The 19,144-nt window shown below is 40.2% G+C and overlaps 1 protein-coding gene across 5 annotated transcripts in view; it reads right to left on the minus strand.

Moving 5' to 3' along the window:
* Positions 1–8,802: 8,802 nt before the first annotated feature.
* Positions 8,803–19,144, minus strand: part of LOC121277840 (zinc finger CCCH domain-containing protein 6) — a 55,427-nt gene continuing 45,085 nt past the window's right edge. For all 5 annotated transcript variants that reach the window (XM_041187522.1, XM_041187519.1, XM_041187520.1 and 2 more), the window contains 2 exons: positions 18,227–18,469; positions 8,803–11,342 (listed from right to left, as the gene is read on the minus strand). In XM_041187522.1, coding sequence (XP_041043456.1) covers positions 9,844–11,342; positions 18,227–18,469 — 1,742 coding nt within the window. In that variant the 3' untranslated portion in view covers positions 8,803–9,843. The remainder of the gene's footprint in view (positions 11,343–18,226; positions 18,470–19,144) is intronic.

The raw sequence follows: 19,144 nt of genomic DNA on the forward strand, positions 1-19,144 counted from the left end.
GTGGATTCATAACCTATTTCAAAGTTGGAAGATTATATTGAGAAAGTGGGACAGTGTTTATCATAAAGATTTACTTAGTGCTTGCCAATATCCTCACAGCCTTATCAAAGAGAGCAAAAAAGATATCTGCTTTTGTAACGCCAGGGGGACCATATCAGTTCAAAGTTACGCCATTTGGTATACAGAATGCACTAGCAACATTTCAAAGACTGACGAACAAAGTAATTGCAGGCATAATAACAGAAAATGCTGGAAAAACTCAGCAAGTCTGACAGCATCTATGGAGAGAGAAACAAGTGTTAATGTTTTGAGTCTGTATGACCTATCTTCAGAGCTAGTAATTGCAGGACTGAGCAATTGTGCTGTTTATATTGCCGATTTGCCAAATGTGGGAGGAGCATTTGCAACATCTGAAATAACTGATCGACTGTAAGAAGCTAATTTGGTGGTGAATTTGGCTAAGAGTGAATTTGAAAAAGTGCGAGTTACATATTTAGGCCACACCATTGGACATGATCAGATGGCCTCACGAGATGTGAAAGTCAAAGCCATTGTGAATTTCCCAATGCCTACGATGAAACGGCAAGTTTTGAGATTTCCAGGCAAGAGTGGATTTTATTGGAAGTTTGTACCATATTTTAACAGTGTGGTTGCTCCATTGACTGAACTACTGAATAAGAACAAGAAATTTCAATGGATACAGGAGTGTCAGAATGCATTTTACAGTTTAAAAACTGTTGACAGCCACTACAGCTTTGGCAGCACCTAATTATGCCAAGCAGTTTAAGTTGGCGATTGATCTGGGTAGTGGTGCTGTGTTTTTGCGAGATGTTGAAACTGGAATTGAAAAGCCAGTAGGATATTTTTCATGTAAGCTGAATGTACACCAGAAAGATACCCATCGATCAAAAAAGGGACTAGGTCTGGTGCTAGCTTTGCAGCATTGAGTTTTTTGTTGCAAACAATTCTTCAGAAACAATTATTTATACAGACTACAATCCTTTAAAACGTGACAGAAATGCAAGACTATTCAGATGGATTTTATTACTGCAACCATTTAATCTAAGATTATACATGTGGCTGGACAAGGAAATTTAATTGCAGATATGTTGTCAAGAGTTTAACGTTCAAAGGAAACTGGACATTTAAAACATACTAGACTGGTGACCTCTGTTGTTGTGGAGTGTTTGTATATATTGTCATGTTAACGCATGTACCGGGTAGTGTAATAGTTTTGTGTATAGAGATAAGTATAGTAAGTAAAGCAAAATAGGTTGAGAAAATGAAACTGTCTTTTAGAAACATGCTGGTTCATTTTTCCATAAGGATGGAGGTGTAAAATAATTTTTTTCCCCACATATTTTTGTGGGATACTGAAGCAGGCTTGTGTGCATGGGACTAATTTAATTAAACTAAAGACAGTCCGAGTGCAAGATTTAAATTATAAAAGGGGTTAAGTGTAAAACAGGCATTTTGAAATGGAGATGGAAGCTGTATGGGGAGTGGGGAGATCTTGAGAGGTGGACGACTATGTGAAATAGATCTGTGAAAAAGTAGCCTCCAGCCACTCCAGAGAAGTGAGGGGGAGAGAGAAGTTGTGAAATACCTCCCCCCTTATAGCAACAATGGGTGCTTGTAGTAATATGGTTGGACGTTTTATAGATTAAGCATCTATTTGGACAGTTGCCCGAAAAGAGGTTGATCACTGAGGGTCTAGTTAAGTAGAAATCTTTTGGGAACTGTTATGACTAAGTTTAACTGTGTAACTAATCTTGTGTGCATTTATTTTTTTCTTTTCCTTTATTAAAATTAGATTAAACCATTTATTAAAATCTCCAAAGGAGGTAGTGGAGTCTTTAGTTTTGATTTCAGTATACAGACCTTCTCGTAATAGATACAAATTGAAAAATCGTTGTGATAGTCTGGCCAAGTTTTCCTTTGGGATTTGGTCAGCCTGGCAAATACCACCTGCCATATCATAACAATATTACAGACTTGCAGGGCCCACTTCTGTTCCTGTTGCTCACTGATAAATACCATGGTCCCACCTTGAGCAATACTAAAAGTCTTCACAAGTAGGGTAAAATTGAAATTAGTAGCATGTTGGTCAGTGGCCAGATGTATGGTCACTCAGGCTCAAAGGGATTAAACTGGTATTTTAAAGCAATGCTTGAGCTTGTGACCAAATTCTAGAGAAACCTGTGGAGAATTCAAGCAGCCCATCAACCTTTTATCCCCAGATCTAAAAAGCAAGAGTTAAAATATGGCTTCTTCAATGAATCTTTATTGGAATCCTGCTCTCACCTGAGGAATATCCTGAATGCACAATTAATTCTTTTCGCCTGATCTGATTTTACTGAATGGATCAATGCACTCATGCAAATCCAGCAGGGATCAATGAACAGCAAAGAACTAGAAGCATGGCCAAATTCCCACTCCTTATTCCTGCATTGCCAGACCATCTGTGATGCTCCCATCATCCCAGGGGATGCTGTCTCTCAGCAAAAGCCAGTGTTTAGGTAGCAGCTCTTAAAAGTTTTGTCTCTATTAGGTTGAATTAAAACTAGCTGTCATTCACTGTGTTCAGGACATAAAATATCGGATAGAAAAGCAAATTACTGTGGATGCTGGAAACCTGGAATGCAAGCGGAAAATGCCAGAAAAAAAATCAGCAGGTCTGGCAGCATCTGTGGAGAGAGAGAAGCAAAGTTAATGGGCGGAATTCTCCCAGATTTACACTAAGTGCGGTAGCAGGTGGGTAAAATGGAGTCCTACTCGTCAATGAAAATGGCAGGTTTTCATGACATATTGTACCAAGCCCGCCTCATTATATATTCACTCCCGCAAAACACACCGCTTCCATGGTGGATGGGCTCTCATTGGCCCGCCCATCACCCCGCTGTTGCATCACGCTGGCCGCCATGTTTAAAAGGCAGCTGTCAGCACAGCGCTCATCGCCACCAGCTCACCACCGCTGCCTGAGAGACATGGCCAGCAAAGCCAAAAAGACTGCAGCCCCCCAGCTTCAATGATGGGTCCCTCGAGCAACTGCTGATGCCGTGGAGGCCCACCAGGATGTGCTCTAACCCAGCTCTGTCAGAAGGATGGGCAGCAAAGTTACCAACCTGGCTTGGGAGGCTGTGGCAGCGGTGGTCAACACAAATGCCCTGCAGAGGAGGATAGCCACCCAGTGCCGCGAAAGGATGACTGATCTCCGTTCTGCCAGGGCAAGTCACTCTTTTCATCACTCCCAACTCACTCACTCTCAAACCCATCACACATCCACAGGGCCCTCACTGCCAGTTCAAGGGACATCACCATTCACTCTTTCACACACACCTGCATTGTCCTCAGCCCATCCATGGGACCACTCACCACCCTCAGAGGCCAGACATACTTATCTGGCCCGGCAAGTGTCCTGATACACTCTCTCCATCTCTATCCATGCAGGACAAACTGACAAACGGGAGGGAAAGGTCACAGACAGGTGGAGGGATACTGGAGATCAAAGTTCTTACACAGTTTGAAAACAGAGCCATCCAGCTGGCTGGCGACGACTGGGACCGGTCCTGTGCTGACGATGAGGTCGGTGCTGTTCTACCAAGTGAGGATCCAGAAGTGCAACATCCAGATAACCATGCCATGAGTGATGTGCCCCATTTCACGGGTCACCACCACGCTCTCCTTGCTTCTGCAGGCACATCTGCCAAACAGCCGACAGAGTCCATGACCCTGGGCCTCCAATCAAGCCCTGAAGAAGCCTCTGAAGAGGAACTTGAATGCTCCCTCCCTGTAGTAGCCTCTGGATCACAATCTGGTGAACACATCACACTTTGATCCCCAGCAAGCAGAAGGAGGGACTTCCCAGGTCCCCGACACTCCGAGGATTGCTGGAGACCAGACCGTTGCTGAGTTGAGTGTCAGATGAAGAGCCTCTGGACTTGGTCATGTCACAGTTGTTGGAGCTGCAAAGGCAAGCTAGGTAACATCAGGAAGGTTAGTCCGCTGCACTCAGTTGCCTCCAGGGCCAGGCATCTGTTGCTCCCGCCCCCAGCATCCCTGAGGCCTGTAAACAACAGGTGAGCTGTGGAGAACGCTGCTGCTCACTCACCTCAGTTCCCCCAAAGTGAAGGCTACCAAGTGCACGTCGCTTGCATGCAGTTGTGAAACACGTTGGTGTGCTTTCCCAACTTGGATAGATGATACATTGGGGCTCCGAGAGCCTGGTGGGATGGCCTTTTAATTATATGCCCATCTATTACAATTAGCTCCCTGCAGGCCGATAGTGGGAAATGCGGCCCACCATTGGCAGGCTGAGCGGACGATGGTGATTTGCCTTCACACCATCCTGAAGCAGGTTGCACCATATTTTCCATGCACACCACCTACCATGCCCCCTGCCAGCGGGCTCGGAAAATTCCATCCAATATTGAGTCCAATATGGATCCTCCCCAGAACAGATAAAATGTCTGATGTTCTCTTGCACACAGAAGTATTGGATCAGCGCAAATATGTTTCCACCCTCAGATAAAAGGTTGTTTCTACAATTGGTCACAAAAGGATACAAGAATACAGTACAGCTCTTCACTTACCAGCTCAATTCATTGTGATCCCAACTAGATGGCTAACATAATTTGACAGTGGCAACTAAACATTGGAACCTTCCGCTTCCTAAGTCTGTAACTGATCTCAAATGATTATTCTTTCCGATGATAAAACTGCCAAACTTACATGTATATATCATCCCTCATCTCAAGACATCTTATCCAGGCAAATAATTATTTTTGAAGTACTTTGGTTGCCATGTTTGCCTGCAAAACAGCAAAATGCATACAGCAAGGTGCTGCAAATAACAAAATAAATTGCCAGTTAATCTGTTTTGGCACTGTTGGGGATAAAAATTGGCCAGAACACTGGGAAAAATCCACTTCACTATGGATAGTGCCGGTAATGAGGTTAGAATCATAACTCCGATAAGATTAATACCACCAAGCCAAGCTAGCAATTGATGTTCTTTTGGGTACCATTTCACATGTAGAAACCTCCTCAGAGTTTAGGGAAATCAGTAACAGTAACATACAGATCTGGTTGCCCTAGTGCATGAATCACAAAAGGCTAATATGCAGGTACAGCAAGTAATTAAGAAAGCTAATAGAATGTTATCATTTGTGAGGGGAATTCAAAATAGGGAGGTTATGTTTCAGTTATACAGAGCAGAGTGAGACCATATCTGGAGTAGTGTACAATTTGGTCACCTTATTTAAAGGATACTAAAAGGTTAGTTAAGGAAAAAGTGGGACCTATCAGAGATGAAGGTGCAAATGTGTGTAGATGCAGAGGCTGTGGGAAGGGTTTTGAATGAATATTTTGTCTGTGTTTACAAAGGAAAAGGAGGATGTAGATATAGTAGCCCAGGAGGAACACTGCGAGATATTGGACGGGATAGTCATAGAGAGGAAGTACTCGAGGGTTGAAATCCTTGAAAGTTGATGAGTCACCAGGGCCAGATGGATTGTTTCCGAGGCTGCTGAAGGGAGTCAGGGAGGAGATGGCAGATGCTGAGGATGATTTTCCAATATTCACTAGATACAGGGGAGGTACTGGAGGAATGCAAATGTAGTTCCATTGTTTAAAAAAGGATCAAAGGAAATGCCAAACAATTATAAGCCAGTTAGTCTTACATCTGTGGTGAGCAAATTAATTGCATCAACCCTGAGAGATAGGATTAAATGTCATGTGGAAAGGCATGGACTAGTCAGGGATGGTCAGTATGGATTTGTTAAAGGAACGTCTTGGCTCACAAATTTGATTGAATTCTTTGAGGAAGTGACAAGAAGGGTTGATGAAGGTAGTGCAGTAGATGTTGTGTACATGGATTTTAGCAAGGCATTGGACAAGGTCCTACATGGCAGATTGGTCAGGAAAGTAAAAGCCCATGGGATTCAGGGTAATGTGGCAAACTGGATAAAACGTTGGCTTTGTAACAGAAAACAAAGGGTAATGATCAATGGATGCCCTTGTGAATGGAAAGTTGTCTCAAGTGGTGTTCTGCAGGGCTTGGTGTTGGGACCTTTGCTGTTTGTGTTATATATTAACGATTTGGATGTGAACACGGGGAGCACGATTGGGAAATTTGCAGATGACACAAACATTGGCTGAATAGTGGATAGTGTACAGGATGGCCATAATCTCCAAAACTATATAGATGGGTTGGTGGAGTGGGAGGTAATGTGGCAGATGGATTTTAACATAAAGAAGTGTGAGGTCATACATTTAGGGAGGTCAGTTACAGGGATTACACAATAAATGGGAATATACTAAAAGGGGTAGATGAAGTGAGAGATCTTGGCGTACAAGTACACAGGTCCCTGAAGGCAGCAGTTCAAGTAGACAAGGTTGTAAAGAAGGCATATGGAAAGCTCTCCTTCATTGGCAGAGGTATAGAATATAAAAGTAAGGGCATAATGTTGGAATTGTATAAAACACTGATGAGGCCACAACTGGAGTATTGTGTGCAGTTCTGGTCACATTACAGGAAGGACGTAATAGCTCTGGAGAGTGCAGAGGAGTTTTACAAGAATGTAGCCAGGGTTAGAAAAGTGTAGCTACAAGGAGAGATTGGATAGGTTGGGGTTATTTTCCTTAGAACAAAAGAAGGCTGAGAGGTGACTTGATTGAGGTGTATAAAATTATGAGGGGAATAGAGAGAGTGGACAGGATAAAATTGTTTCCCTTGGTGGAGAATTCCAGAGCCAGGGGACATAGATTCAAGATAAATGGCAGGTGTAGGGGGAACATGAGGAAGAACTTTTTTTTTTACGGATGGTGGGCGTCTGGAATTCGCTGCCCAAGTTGGTGGTAGAGGATTAAACTCTAAACTCTTTTAAAAAGTACCTGGATCTGCACCTTAAGTGCTGTAAACTGCAAGGCTATGGGCCAGGTGCAGGAAGGTGGGATTAGAAAGGGCACGTGGGTGCCCTCAGGCTGGCATGGACAAGATGGGCCGAATGGCCTCCTTCTGTGCTGTAACATTTCTATGGTTCTATGCAAATGAAATGGAAGCAGTTCAGGGAAGGTATACTAGACTAATGAGGACTGGCAGCATCGGCGGAGAAGAAGAGTTGATGTTTCGAGTCCTCATGACCCTTCCACAGAACTGTGTGTTACATTAAATGGATAAGCAGTAGTTCACTAGATTTCAGACTTATTCTAGACAAAACAAAAAGGTTTTCACAGTAAATGCTTTATACATTGATCTTTAGTAAATCATGTCATTATTCTGGTTGATGCTGCCAGACCTGCTGAGTTTTCCCAGGTAATTCTGTTTTTGTTTTGTATTTCCAGCATCTGCAGTTTTTTGTTTTAATACTAGACTAATACCTGAAATGGGTGTGTTGCCGTACGAGGAAAGGTTGGACAGACTAGGCTTGTACCCGCTGGAGTTTAGAAGAATAAGAGGCGACTTGATTTAAAGATATATGTTCCTGAGCGGTCTTGACAGGGTGGACGTGGAGAGGATGTTTCCTCTTGAGAATCTAGAACTAGGGGTCACTGATTAAAAATAAGGGGTTGCCTATTTAAAACGGAGATGAGATGAAATGTTTTCTCTGAGGGTCGTGAATCTTTGGAACACTTCCTGACAAGGCGGTGGAAGCACAGTCTTTGAGTCTTTTTAAGGCAGAGGCGGGTGGATTCTTAGTAAGCAAGGGTGATAGGTTATCAGGGGTAGGTGGGATGCAGATTTTAAGTTATCAGCCATAATCTTATTGAATGGTGGAGCAGGTTTGAGGGACCGAATGGCCTACTCCTGCTCCTTGTTCGTATGTAGTTTGGCAGCTTGGAATGTCTCAAGTCTCATGTAGCCCATGAAGCATCCATGATGCATACCAGACTTTCCAGAATAGGCTATCACCCAGCCACATAATCAAAATGTATGGTACAATCCTTTGGTTGTCAGTTTTACCATAACAAATAGCTTGGTGCACATTTTTTGAGTTCTTTGCATCAAAATTATTACTTTCATGCCTGAAAACTGAAACAAAACAGAAAACAAGTCTGATTTTCCAAATGAGCAATTTACATACTTATTACAAGATAAACATACATTTGTGTACACATTATCAGCATAACGTAAACCACATTAGAATGCAATACCTAATTTCAGATAATCTTCAAAACAAACCCAACTGAAACCAACCTTTCTTCTGTGAGCTTAACCTCCACACGGATGGGCCAGTACAGAATTGCCGCTGCGCATCAGTGTTCACAAGAATTGATCAGCTCTTGTAATTGTGTAGAATGGTTCAGGTATTTAGGCATTTGGTAAATATAAGCATGTGTTTCATTCAAACTACTGAGTAAGTGAAGACAAGAGTTAAAATACTTTCAATTCTACCTAAAACTGAAAAAGGTGTTGAACTATGTGCAATGCTAACTAAAATGATTTCTGATGTGGGTTCATAAATCTACAATAGTTTAATTTAAATTTTAGCTGTTAAATGCTTCATCATTGCAGAATGTCACAACTGGGTGGGTACAGTAGGTATGTATAAGTCTATTTGATTTTGTATATATAAGCATAATACAATCTTTAATTTACTACTCAATTCAATATCTCAATTTGGTTCCTGAGGATGTTACTCTAATTTTCTTTGCATATCATGTATTTTTCCATTTTAAAGTAGTTTTTTAAACCTTAATGTTTATGTATAGAAACCCCAAATTAAAATAACTGCAGTCAGGCTGAAGTATTATATGCAGGATTGTGTAAATAACTAAAAATTACAGCATACATATAAAATATACATTAAAAGAGTTTAATACATTTGTACAAAAAGCTTTTACATTAGGTTTTCTTTATAAAGCTAACTCTCAGTAGCTCAATATGAAAATACGGTATCGTACGTAAAGAACAAGTTCAGAAACTTTTATTAATGCACAATAATCCACCACTAGTTCCTTATGTTAAATGGATAAGCAGTAGTTCACTAGATTTCAGACTTATTCTAGACAAAACAAAAAGGTTTTCACAATAAATGCTTTATACATTGTATACATTGATCTTCAGTAAATCATGTCATGATTCTGGTTGATTTACCAATTCAAAAACTGATAATCAGCTGTTACATTTGCTAAACAAAAAACATAATTTTTGAAATACATTAACAAATTGTACAGTGCAATATCTATGGACAGTGTCTAACTGCAAATGGTTCCACACTTGATTGCGACAAAAAATTAAAGCAACTAATTTAAAACAAAACTGCAGTGCACGCATGACAGCATTGATTAACAATGAAACTCAAAAACTAGTTAGGACCATGACTAAGTATACCATTGGAGTGATATTATTGAAACTGTACAATATAAAAGTGGCAGTTATTTTTCTTTTTAAGATTAGCTCTCAAAACAAAAAGTAGTTACTTGAAAGTACTAAAAACAATATAGTTTTTCAGTGTACTACTTCAATAATACATAATCACACAATACCCAAGCAGGAAATAACTTAGAATGCGATTTCAGCAATTTCAGTACACGGAAAAACAATGACTTCACCGGGAAGAAAATTTAAATGTGGTCACAGGTATATTCTCTCTATACATATATATATATATATATTTCTATTACCATAAAAAATTATTCATTCAAAATGTAGTTCTTACATACTCAGACCAAAAGAAAATTAGTCATACAGTCTGCGTGTGCCACTGCATGCATTTCTTTGAACAGTTAAACAGACTGTACATAGTAAAAAATAAATAAACCACTACCAACAAGCCAAATAAGTTAAAGAACCAGGACAAGCTACAATGTACAGACTGAACACCAGTCTTTCGATGGGTGCTAACAGAAAGGTGATGCTGTTGGATCAAAAGTCTTGAACATTTCTTTCAGTGGTTTCTTATCCTTTTTACTGTTTAAATCCTCTTCATCCACTTGACTAGGAGGTCCAGAATGTTTAGTTTGTCTTGGGTCACTGTACTGTGGTCTAATTAGACCAGCTAAAGCCTGGATTGGCAGATTATGCACTGCAGGTGCAGAAGTAGCAGTTGCCTGGGATGCTTCAGGCTTTAGCTGTGGTCTGTAACTATCTGACTTTTCTGCACCAAGATCAGTTGCATTCTCTGTAATACTACCTTCTTGCACCAATGAAGATTTATATGTTAGTGCTGAGTCACACAGAACATTTTCTGACTTTGTGGGATTTTTTGGTACAAAAAGTTTCTTTACTTGCTCTCCTTCCCTAGAGGAATCTGCTTGCGTAGTTAAAACGGACGTCACTAAACTTTGTGAAGTTTGGGTCCTTGGGTCATAGAGACTGATGCCACTGAGCAACGTGCTGGGGGACCCAAGTCCAATGCCACTTGCAGAGAGCTTGGGAGCGTATGGGGGGAGTGTCTGATCCATCTTAACAGTCACTCCTGACACTTGCGTAGAACCACTACTTAATTTTGATAAGCGAGGATCTGCTCGTGCAATGTGGGACTCTCTTGAAGTGGTATCTGTGCTGCTGCTTTTCTGCAATCTAGGATTCGATGACTTTTGCAATCGTGGGTCTAAAGGTCTGTCAGAAGAAACCCTTGAATCGGCGTTCTTTTCCGTTTTCATTGTGTTATTCTCCTTCGACCGCAAAGATAGCCGTGGATCAGTTTGACGAGGGTCACTTATAATACTCAGAGCTCTATTCAGCCGTTGATTAGCTATTAATGGAGGGAGAGGTAAGTTTATTGAAGACACTGGGTCTGGCTTTGGCAACGGCAGTGGAAGGAGGTCCTCAGGAGTCCAAACAACAAGTTTTGCAAAGTGAGGTTTAGAGAGGGTGATGTCCATCTTGATATGGCTGAACTGCTTCAGCTGACAGCGTGGATCCCGTAAGGTCACACCAGGTATTGTATCTAAAGGTATTATGGCTGGTTTCTCCCTCAGTTCTCGTTCTGTCTCTTCGTCATCATCGAGTCCTTGCTGCTTATTGTTTGGGATAGGATGAGGATCATGTTTAGGGCTTTCACTAACAGAAAGGCCTACACCGGCATTCTCATGTACTTTCATCTTTCTGGGATCTCTTGCTAACCTTGGATCAGCAGAGACCATTTCTGGAGGTTTTTTGACTTCTCCAGCTGTGCCTTGTCGTAAGTCAGCTCTTAAGCGAAGATCTGAAGGTTTGTTTTCGGGGGGTTTTTCTTTTACAAGTCTGGGGTCCATATATGTGTAAGATGTTTGTTCAGTTACAGGAGGCTGCTGGCTTTTCATGGTTTCACTTTGTTTCTTAAGAGTTTTCAGTATTGATTTTACACTGCTACCATCTTCCTCTTCATCACTAGAATACCAATTTACAGTCTCATCTGAAAATATTAACAAAAGTTCTACGAGTTAAATATAAACACTGACTTTAAGTAAGTAGCATTACCATAATCAGGTGGTGTGCAAATGTGAATAATGCTTTCCCTTCCAGTGCCATGCATCATACTTTGAGGACAACTTGCTGCCAAAGACTTCACTTATGCTGCTTTAGATACAGTCAATAGAAGCAGCATGATACAGGTAGTATTCAACTGTATAATTTAATCATAAATGCTGTTGCCATGGTAATGGAATCAAATGAAGGGTTATAGTAAAATAAGTTTAGGCAGTGTTAAACCAGTTACCGCTGAGTTGGGCTGCATAGTAAAGAAGGGACATAACTCAGCATCATCAGAAAGTTATTAGCACAAAAGGCAATCATAACTGAGGGTGACCTGAATATTGCTCTTTTGGTTTAAAAATAATGAAGAAAAATGTTTCTTATAGATCCAATCGGCCACTAAAGGCAAAGAATGCATATATAATTTTGATGTACAAAACATACAGATCGTGCTAAACACTTCTAGGTGAGCAGTTCTGCAGCTGTCTAAGTGACCTCAAACTGATTATTACAAACATCCCATTACACAAAATGAGACCAAGTTCACCTTTTAACTAAAACTATGGGTTAAAATCAACCTAAAGGATAAAACGGTAGATTATATTGAGTTACAGCGTTAACAGATCATAATTCTATCTACACATTACTAAATTGTTCTCTAGGCGCATATCTTGTGTGCACAAACACTGGTTGTCACCGTTTTTACTCATTACTTTGTGTCAACATTTCCCATTCAATTTTGCTCTGTAACTGTTGTAGTTTCGAGCTCTGACCACAACGTGGCACCATGAAGCAAGCTGTCATAGTCTCATCCAAGTCCATCATCATCTAGTAAATTGAGCAATTCACTAATTACCCAGAATTCACAACACAGAAATAGACCATTTGGCTCCTTTGCGTACTCTTCTATTCTTTCTTTTACTCTCCCTTAAAGGCATCTGTGCAATTAACCTTCACTGCTCTATATGGTAGTATGTTCCTCATTCTAATTATTCTCTGGGTAAAGTTTCCCCTCAATTACTAATTGGCTTTATGAGCAATAATCTTGCATTCACAGCCCTCAGTTTTGATCCACCCCATGACCCCCACAAGTGAGATCATCTTTTCTATGTCTACATAGGATTACATAAGATATATGGCACAGAAACAGACCATTCGACCCAACCAGTCGTTTATGCCCCACTTCAGCCTTCTCCCACCTTTCCTCTTTGCAATCTACCATGGCAACCCTCTACTACCTTCTCCTTCAAATGCTTGTCAAGTTTCCCCTTCAATACATCTATATTATTTGCTTCAACCACTCACTGTAGTACCAAGTTCCAAGTTCTTACCACTCTTTGGATTAAAGATTTTTTAAATTCCTTACTGGATTTCTTGGTGGCTATCTTATATTGATGTCCTCTAGTTGTGCTCTTCCCCACAAGAGGAAACATTCTCTGCATCCACTCCAACAAAGCCTTTAGTAATTTTGAAGACCTGTTTTAGGTGATCCCTCAGCCTTCCTTTTTCAAGTAAAAATAGATCTAACCCATCAATCCTTTCCTGATACATGCACGCATACATTTCAGTATCATCCATGTAAATCTCTGCACCCTTTCCAGTGCCTCTACATCTGTTTTATAAAATGGCTCAGGAATGCACAAAGTACTTAAGTGCAGTCTAAACAAGGTTCGATACAGATTTAGCATAACTTACCTACTTTCAATTCTACCTCTGCTTGGTTAGTTATTTTTATGGCCTTCCGAACCTGTAGTGCAACTTTTAGTGATATATTTTATGATCATACTCCAGAACCCCCTTTGTTCCTCTACCCCTAAACCTACACCTTCCAAGTAATAATTGACCTCCCTATTCATTCTACCAAAATGTATCTCACATCTGTGTGTGGAACTTCCATTTGTCAATTATTTGCCCATTCTGCAAGTTTATTAATGCCCTCCTGTAACTTTCTGTGGTCTTCTTCACCACTGGCCACATGCCCCAAATTTGGTGTCATCCACAAATTTTTGATTCCAAAGCCAAAATTTTGAACAGCAGTGGTCTGAGTATTGAACCTTGTGGAACAGCACTTCTCACATCCTGCCACTCTGAAGAAGCCAGCTAGCAATCCATTCTGTCACTTATTCCGACTCCACATTCTCTGACCTTATTCATTAATCTATAATGGCGCACCATATAGAAGGCCTTAGATGTACTTTATCTAGATTGTCTAACGAATTACCATTGTCTACTCTGCTATCTCCTCAAAAAAATTCAGTAAGGTTGGTCAAGCAGAATTTTCCCTTTTGAAATCCACGTTAACTATTCATTATTAATTTTTTGTTTCTAAATGTTTTTCTATTCTCTTCTTTAGTAGGGATTCCATTACTTTTTCATGCCACCAATATTAAGCTTCCAAGTCTATTATTTCTTGGAAATATTCTGCCCGCCTTCTTAAATATAAAAATTACATTAGCTATCTCTCTGGCACTGCACCTTTTTCTAATGAGCTATTAAATGTATGTAGTAATGCCTCTGCTATCTCTTCCAGAGATTATCTTAAAATACACAATATAATCCCTCTGGATTGGTGGTTTTATCCTCTGAAATAAAAACAGAAAATGCCAAGAATACTCAGCAGATCAGGCAGCATATGTGGAGAGAGAGAGTTAATGTCCCTGATGTAAAGTTACAGACCTGAAATGTTAACACTGTTTCTTTCTCCACAGATGCTGCCTAACCTTCTGTGCATTTCCAGTTTTTATTTTAGATTTCCAGCATCTACAGTATTTAGCTTTTTGCTTTATCCTTCAAGTTTGATTTGTTTATTCAATACATCCCTCTTATTCAATTTTAAGTGAACTTATCACATTGCTTATCTCATCTTTCAATATTGTCACGTCTACTTGCTCTCTCTTATAAACAAAATAAAATAATGTAATATTTCAGCCATCGCTCGATCATTACCTGTGGTATTATCTTATTTCTTCATGGTCTTAGTTACATCACAGCCTTTTTACTGATGCCTGTAAAACATTTTACTGTTTTGTTTTATGTTTCTTGATTAGTTTAATTTCATAGTTCCTCCTTGCCTTCCTAATTGTTTTGACTTCTCTCATCTCTTCATATTCTCTCTTATTCATGCCCTCCGCTGTCTATATACTTAATGTATGCCTCTTTCCTTTCTGTCTTTATTTATTCATGGAGTCCCACTAGTTTTGTTCTTTTGTTTTAGCCAAATATATTTTTCCTGCACTCTGTTGAACACAGTCTTAAATGTTTCCCATCATGTTCTCCACTGTCGTTTGCCTATATTGTTGCCCATTTTATATTCCAAAGATCTATCCTCAACCCCTCAAAATCAGCTCTTCTCCAATCTATTACTCTGGTTTTCATCACACTTATTCCCTTCTCCGTCATCATCTTGAAGCGTATTATATTATGGTCACTTGTGCCCAATGTTCCCTTACTTTTACTTCTCATACCAGCTCTAGTTCATTCCGAATTACTACATTCAAGAGTACATTTTCCCTTGTTGGGCTTTTTACATCTTAGGTTAGAAATGAGTCCTCTACACATTGTAAGAACTCCACCCCCTTATCCCCATTACCTACCTTTTTAGTTCAATCAATATCAGAGTAGTTGAAAGCCCCATGATTGTTATTCGATGCCTTTCACTCAATTCCCTAATTTGTATGCATATTCTTCCTCCACTTTCCTTACACTATTAGTTGATCTGTGGACTACAATATTAGTGAGATTGTTACTTTATTTTTTATTTCTATCCATATGGATTCTATTTTAGTGTTGCTGATAGCTGCATCCTTGCAGTGCCTTATTACATCTGTTGCATTACCCTCGTGTACTCTGTTGCTTCTTCAAAGACTTGAAGGAGGTTGGTAAGGTTTGAACTTCCTTCTTGAAATCCAAAACAAAAACAGAATTACCTGGAAAAAAGGGCTCGAGGACTCGAAACGTCAACTCTTTTCTTCTCCGCCGATGCTGCCAGACCTGCTGAGTTTTTCCAGGTAATTCTGTTTTTGTTTTGGATTTCCAGCATCCGCAGTTTTTTGTTTTTATCTTCTTGAAATCCATGTTGGCTATTCTTAATTATGTTTTCAGTTTTTAGACATTTTGTAATTTTACTCTTAAGGTTCCATTATTTTTCCTACCATTGACAATAAACTAACTGAAATTATTCTATCTCCCATTTTAAATACAGGGATATAAACAGTCCTTCAAATCCTCTGGCGCTGTATCGATCTCTAATGAAATTTTCTAAGTATATAATGGTGCCTCTACTACCTCTTTGCTGGTTTCTTTTAGTGCTGTATGTATGGATGCAACTTGATACAATAGTGAAAAATGCCTGGGACACTCTTCTTTAATCATTTGTGCCTCATTGAGATGTCCCTCCTCAAGCTTGCTGGCAAAGTATTGTTGAGGACCACTATATTAATGTGCTCAGAGATGGAACTAAGTAATGGCAAGCGCAATGAAACCTAGCGGCAAGTTCACTGAGTAGTTCCATGCCAGGTTGGAAAGAGAATCAAGTAATAGGCAGGGAGGGAACAGTGTGTACTGAAACTCTTTCAAAGAAAAAAGATCACCCATACACAATCTAAGTCATTAACATTCTTTCACATTCATTCAACGAGAAGTATACAAAGCAGCGCAGAAAATTGGTAATGGGAATCTGGAAGACCTACAACTTCAGGATGGTTTGATACACAGTTCCATTTACTAACCGTGGTTAAAATGAGTTCAAGAGGAACCCTTTGAACATTGGATCACAAAGCAACCATGGAATAAGCGTCACTTAGCAAAATCATACATGAAGAAATAACCTGTAAACAACTGCTGTAGCTTGCTTGGCTGGTGGCGAGAAAGGCCCTCCCTGTCAGATCCTTCCTACACCTACACTCCAGGAGTCTCACCTCTCCACATGCTGCCCTTGAGATGGCTGTGGTGGGGAAGAGACCATTGTCCACCTCCTTGTGGAATGTGCCTTTGCAAAGAAGGTCTGGAGATAGATGCAATGATTTTTGTCGAGGTTCATCCAGAGCAGTTCCGTGACACAGGACTCTGTGCTCTACGGGCTGTTCTCAGGGACATACTCCAAGACAAACATCAACTGTAGCTGGAGGATCATCAAATTGTTGAAAGACACTCTTTGGTCTGCCCGAAACTTGTTGGTCTTCCAGTGCAGAGAGCTGTCCCGACCGACTGTTGCAGACTAGCACATTCCAAGATCCAGGACTATGTGTTGAGGGATGCAAAGAAGCTTGGCACAGCTGCCGCAAAGGCTCAATGGGAAGAGGTCACTGTCTATAGCCTTCCAGCCTTGGTAAACTGAGGGGCTGGGAATTATATAGACTCCTCTGGCTGTATGACTCATACTGAATGTATGCAGTGAATATTATGTGTATCACAATTGTATTGGAGCACCTCAGACTGCAACATGATCTATGCAGACAACTTAAATACCAATGCACTAACTGTCTGTTATGATCATTTTGAAATGCTGTAATGTTCCTTTGACTGTATTGAAGGACCTCGGTGCAACATGATCCAAGTGGACAACTTGAATGTTATTGCACTTTTTGTGATAGCCATTTTGAAATCTTTTTATAGGGCCACAGTCATAGTTATACAGCACAGAAGCAGGCCATTTGGCCCATCATGTCCATACCAGCATCTAATCCCATTTTCTACCACTTGACCCATAGCCCTTGATGCTAAGGCATTTCAATTGCTCATCTAAATACTTCTTAAATGTTGTGAGGGTTCCTGCCTCTATCACCCCATCAGGCAGTGCGTTCCAGATTCCAACCACCCTTTGGGTGAAAAATCTTTCCTCAAACCCCCTCTAAACCTCCTGCCCCTTACATTAAACCTATACCCCCAGTTATTAACACCTCCGCTAAGGGGAAAAGTTTCTTTCTATCTACCCTATCTATGCCCCTCATAATTTTGTATACCTCTATCAGGTTCCCCCCCTCAGCCTTCTCTGCTCCAAATAAAACAACCCTAGGCTATCCAGTCTCTCTTCATAGTTGAAACACTCCAGCCCAGGCAACATCCTGGTGAATCTCCTCTTCATCCTTTACAGTGCAATCACTATTGGGTGACGATCAGAACTGCACTTCAGCTGTGGCCCAACTAGCATTTTATACAGCTCCAACATAACCTCACTGCTCTTATATTCTATGCCTCGGCTAATAAAGGCAAGTATCCCATATGCCTTCTTAACTACCTTATATACCTGTGCTGCTGCCTTCAGGGATCCATGGACATGTACACTGAGGTCCCTGTGATGCTCTGTACTTCCCAGGGCCCTACCATTCATTGTGCATTCCCTTGCTGTGTTACTCTTCACAAAATGTAATATTATTTCAGATATTTTATAAATAAACAATATTTTTGCAAAAAAATGTAAACAAATACTGTGCATATTTATCACTAAAAAGGCTAATTGGATTTTAAGACAAGATGATAATATTAACTGCCTGTAGCCAAAAGTGCAAAAATATTGGTGAGGCCAATGGAGCCAATTGCAGCTATTTCTATGTAATGACTGAATAAACAGGAAGAATTCAGCTTGGCTGCATTGCCTCCAGTCTGCCAATACTCTGTAGCTAGATAAATAAACAAGGATTGATCACTTAGTTAGGGACATGATGGCTGTCAAGTGCCCAAACTCCAACAACAGTTGGAGTCTTCAGGACAGAAAGAGAAAAATTAGTCCATCAAATAAAAAGAAATACATCCTAGTTAGGAAATACAAGAGAGTAATCACCATTCAATGACAGATTCAATCAAATTAACAGCAATTTTTAGACCAACCTTCATCTCTGTTCTGCAGCAACTGTGACTGGTTGTTGTCCGATCCTCCCTCTTCCTGTTGCTTCTGCTTAATTCTTAGAAACAGAGCTTTTTGTTTGGCTGGAAGGAAGTCTGGAACAGTAACAGTAGGTTTACGGCCTGCTGAACTGCTGGCATCAGATTCTGTGTCGCTATCTCTCGAATCGTCTGTAGCCAAGTAAGACTGATGATCTCTCTGCTCAGATGCCAAATTTGATACTCCATCTGCATATTTTTTAAAAATGCAAAGAAAAATTGCTTCTTAAGCCAGTAAGACACTACTAATAGGTCACAAATAAGGTACTTCAAGGAAACTACATACCTACCTGCCTTATTTATATTTTTCTGAAATAAACACATCTTTTGCCATTCAATTTTATTGTATTATAATGTTCAGATTAAGTTCTACTTTGTCTTTCTGCCCAAGTTATAGGCAAGAAACCATTTTCAGGCATTTATCACGTCATAATTTGTGTTAGGCGATATGTGAGACTTGCCCGAGTTAAACTGTTTGCCTACACATTTGGTTGGAATGCAAAAGCCCAGTAAAGGCTCATAGTTCACCACCTGGGGAATTACAAGCAAGAAGCCTTTCTTGCATGGCTCCACAATGCACAATCTAGAACAAATAATAAATTAGTTTAAAACATCTTACTGCAATACTGAAAGAGCTTTGTCTGCACATAAAATTAGGCATTGTTAACTACAAAAAAAAAAATTAATGACATAGAATGTAAAGCAGTTTGGCTCAACTAGTCCATGTTGGTCTTTTATGCTTCACACTGGCCTCCCTTACATTTCATCTAAACCTATCAGCATAACTTTCTATTCCTTTCTCTAATGCCATGAAGTATGGTTCAACAGTGTGAACCATTACCTTTTAGTTACTTGAAGCTGTTT

The sequence above is a fragment of the Carcharodon carcharias genome, chromosome 5 (assembly GCF_017639515.1).
Source record: "Carcharodon carcharias isolate sCarCar2 chromosome 5, sCarCar2.pri, whole genome shotgun sequence".
Classification (NCBI taxonomy): domain Eukaryota; kingdom Metazoa; phylum Chordata; class Chondrichthyes; order Lamniformes; family Lamnidae; genus Carcharodon; species Carcharodon carcharias.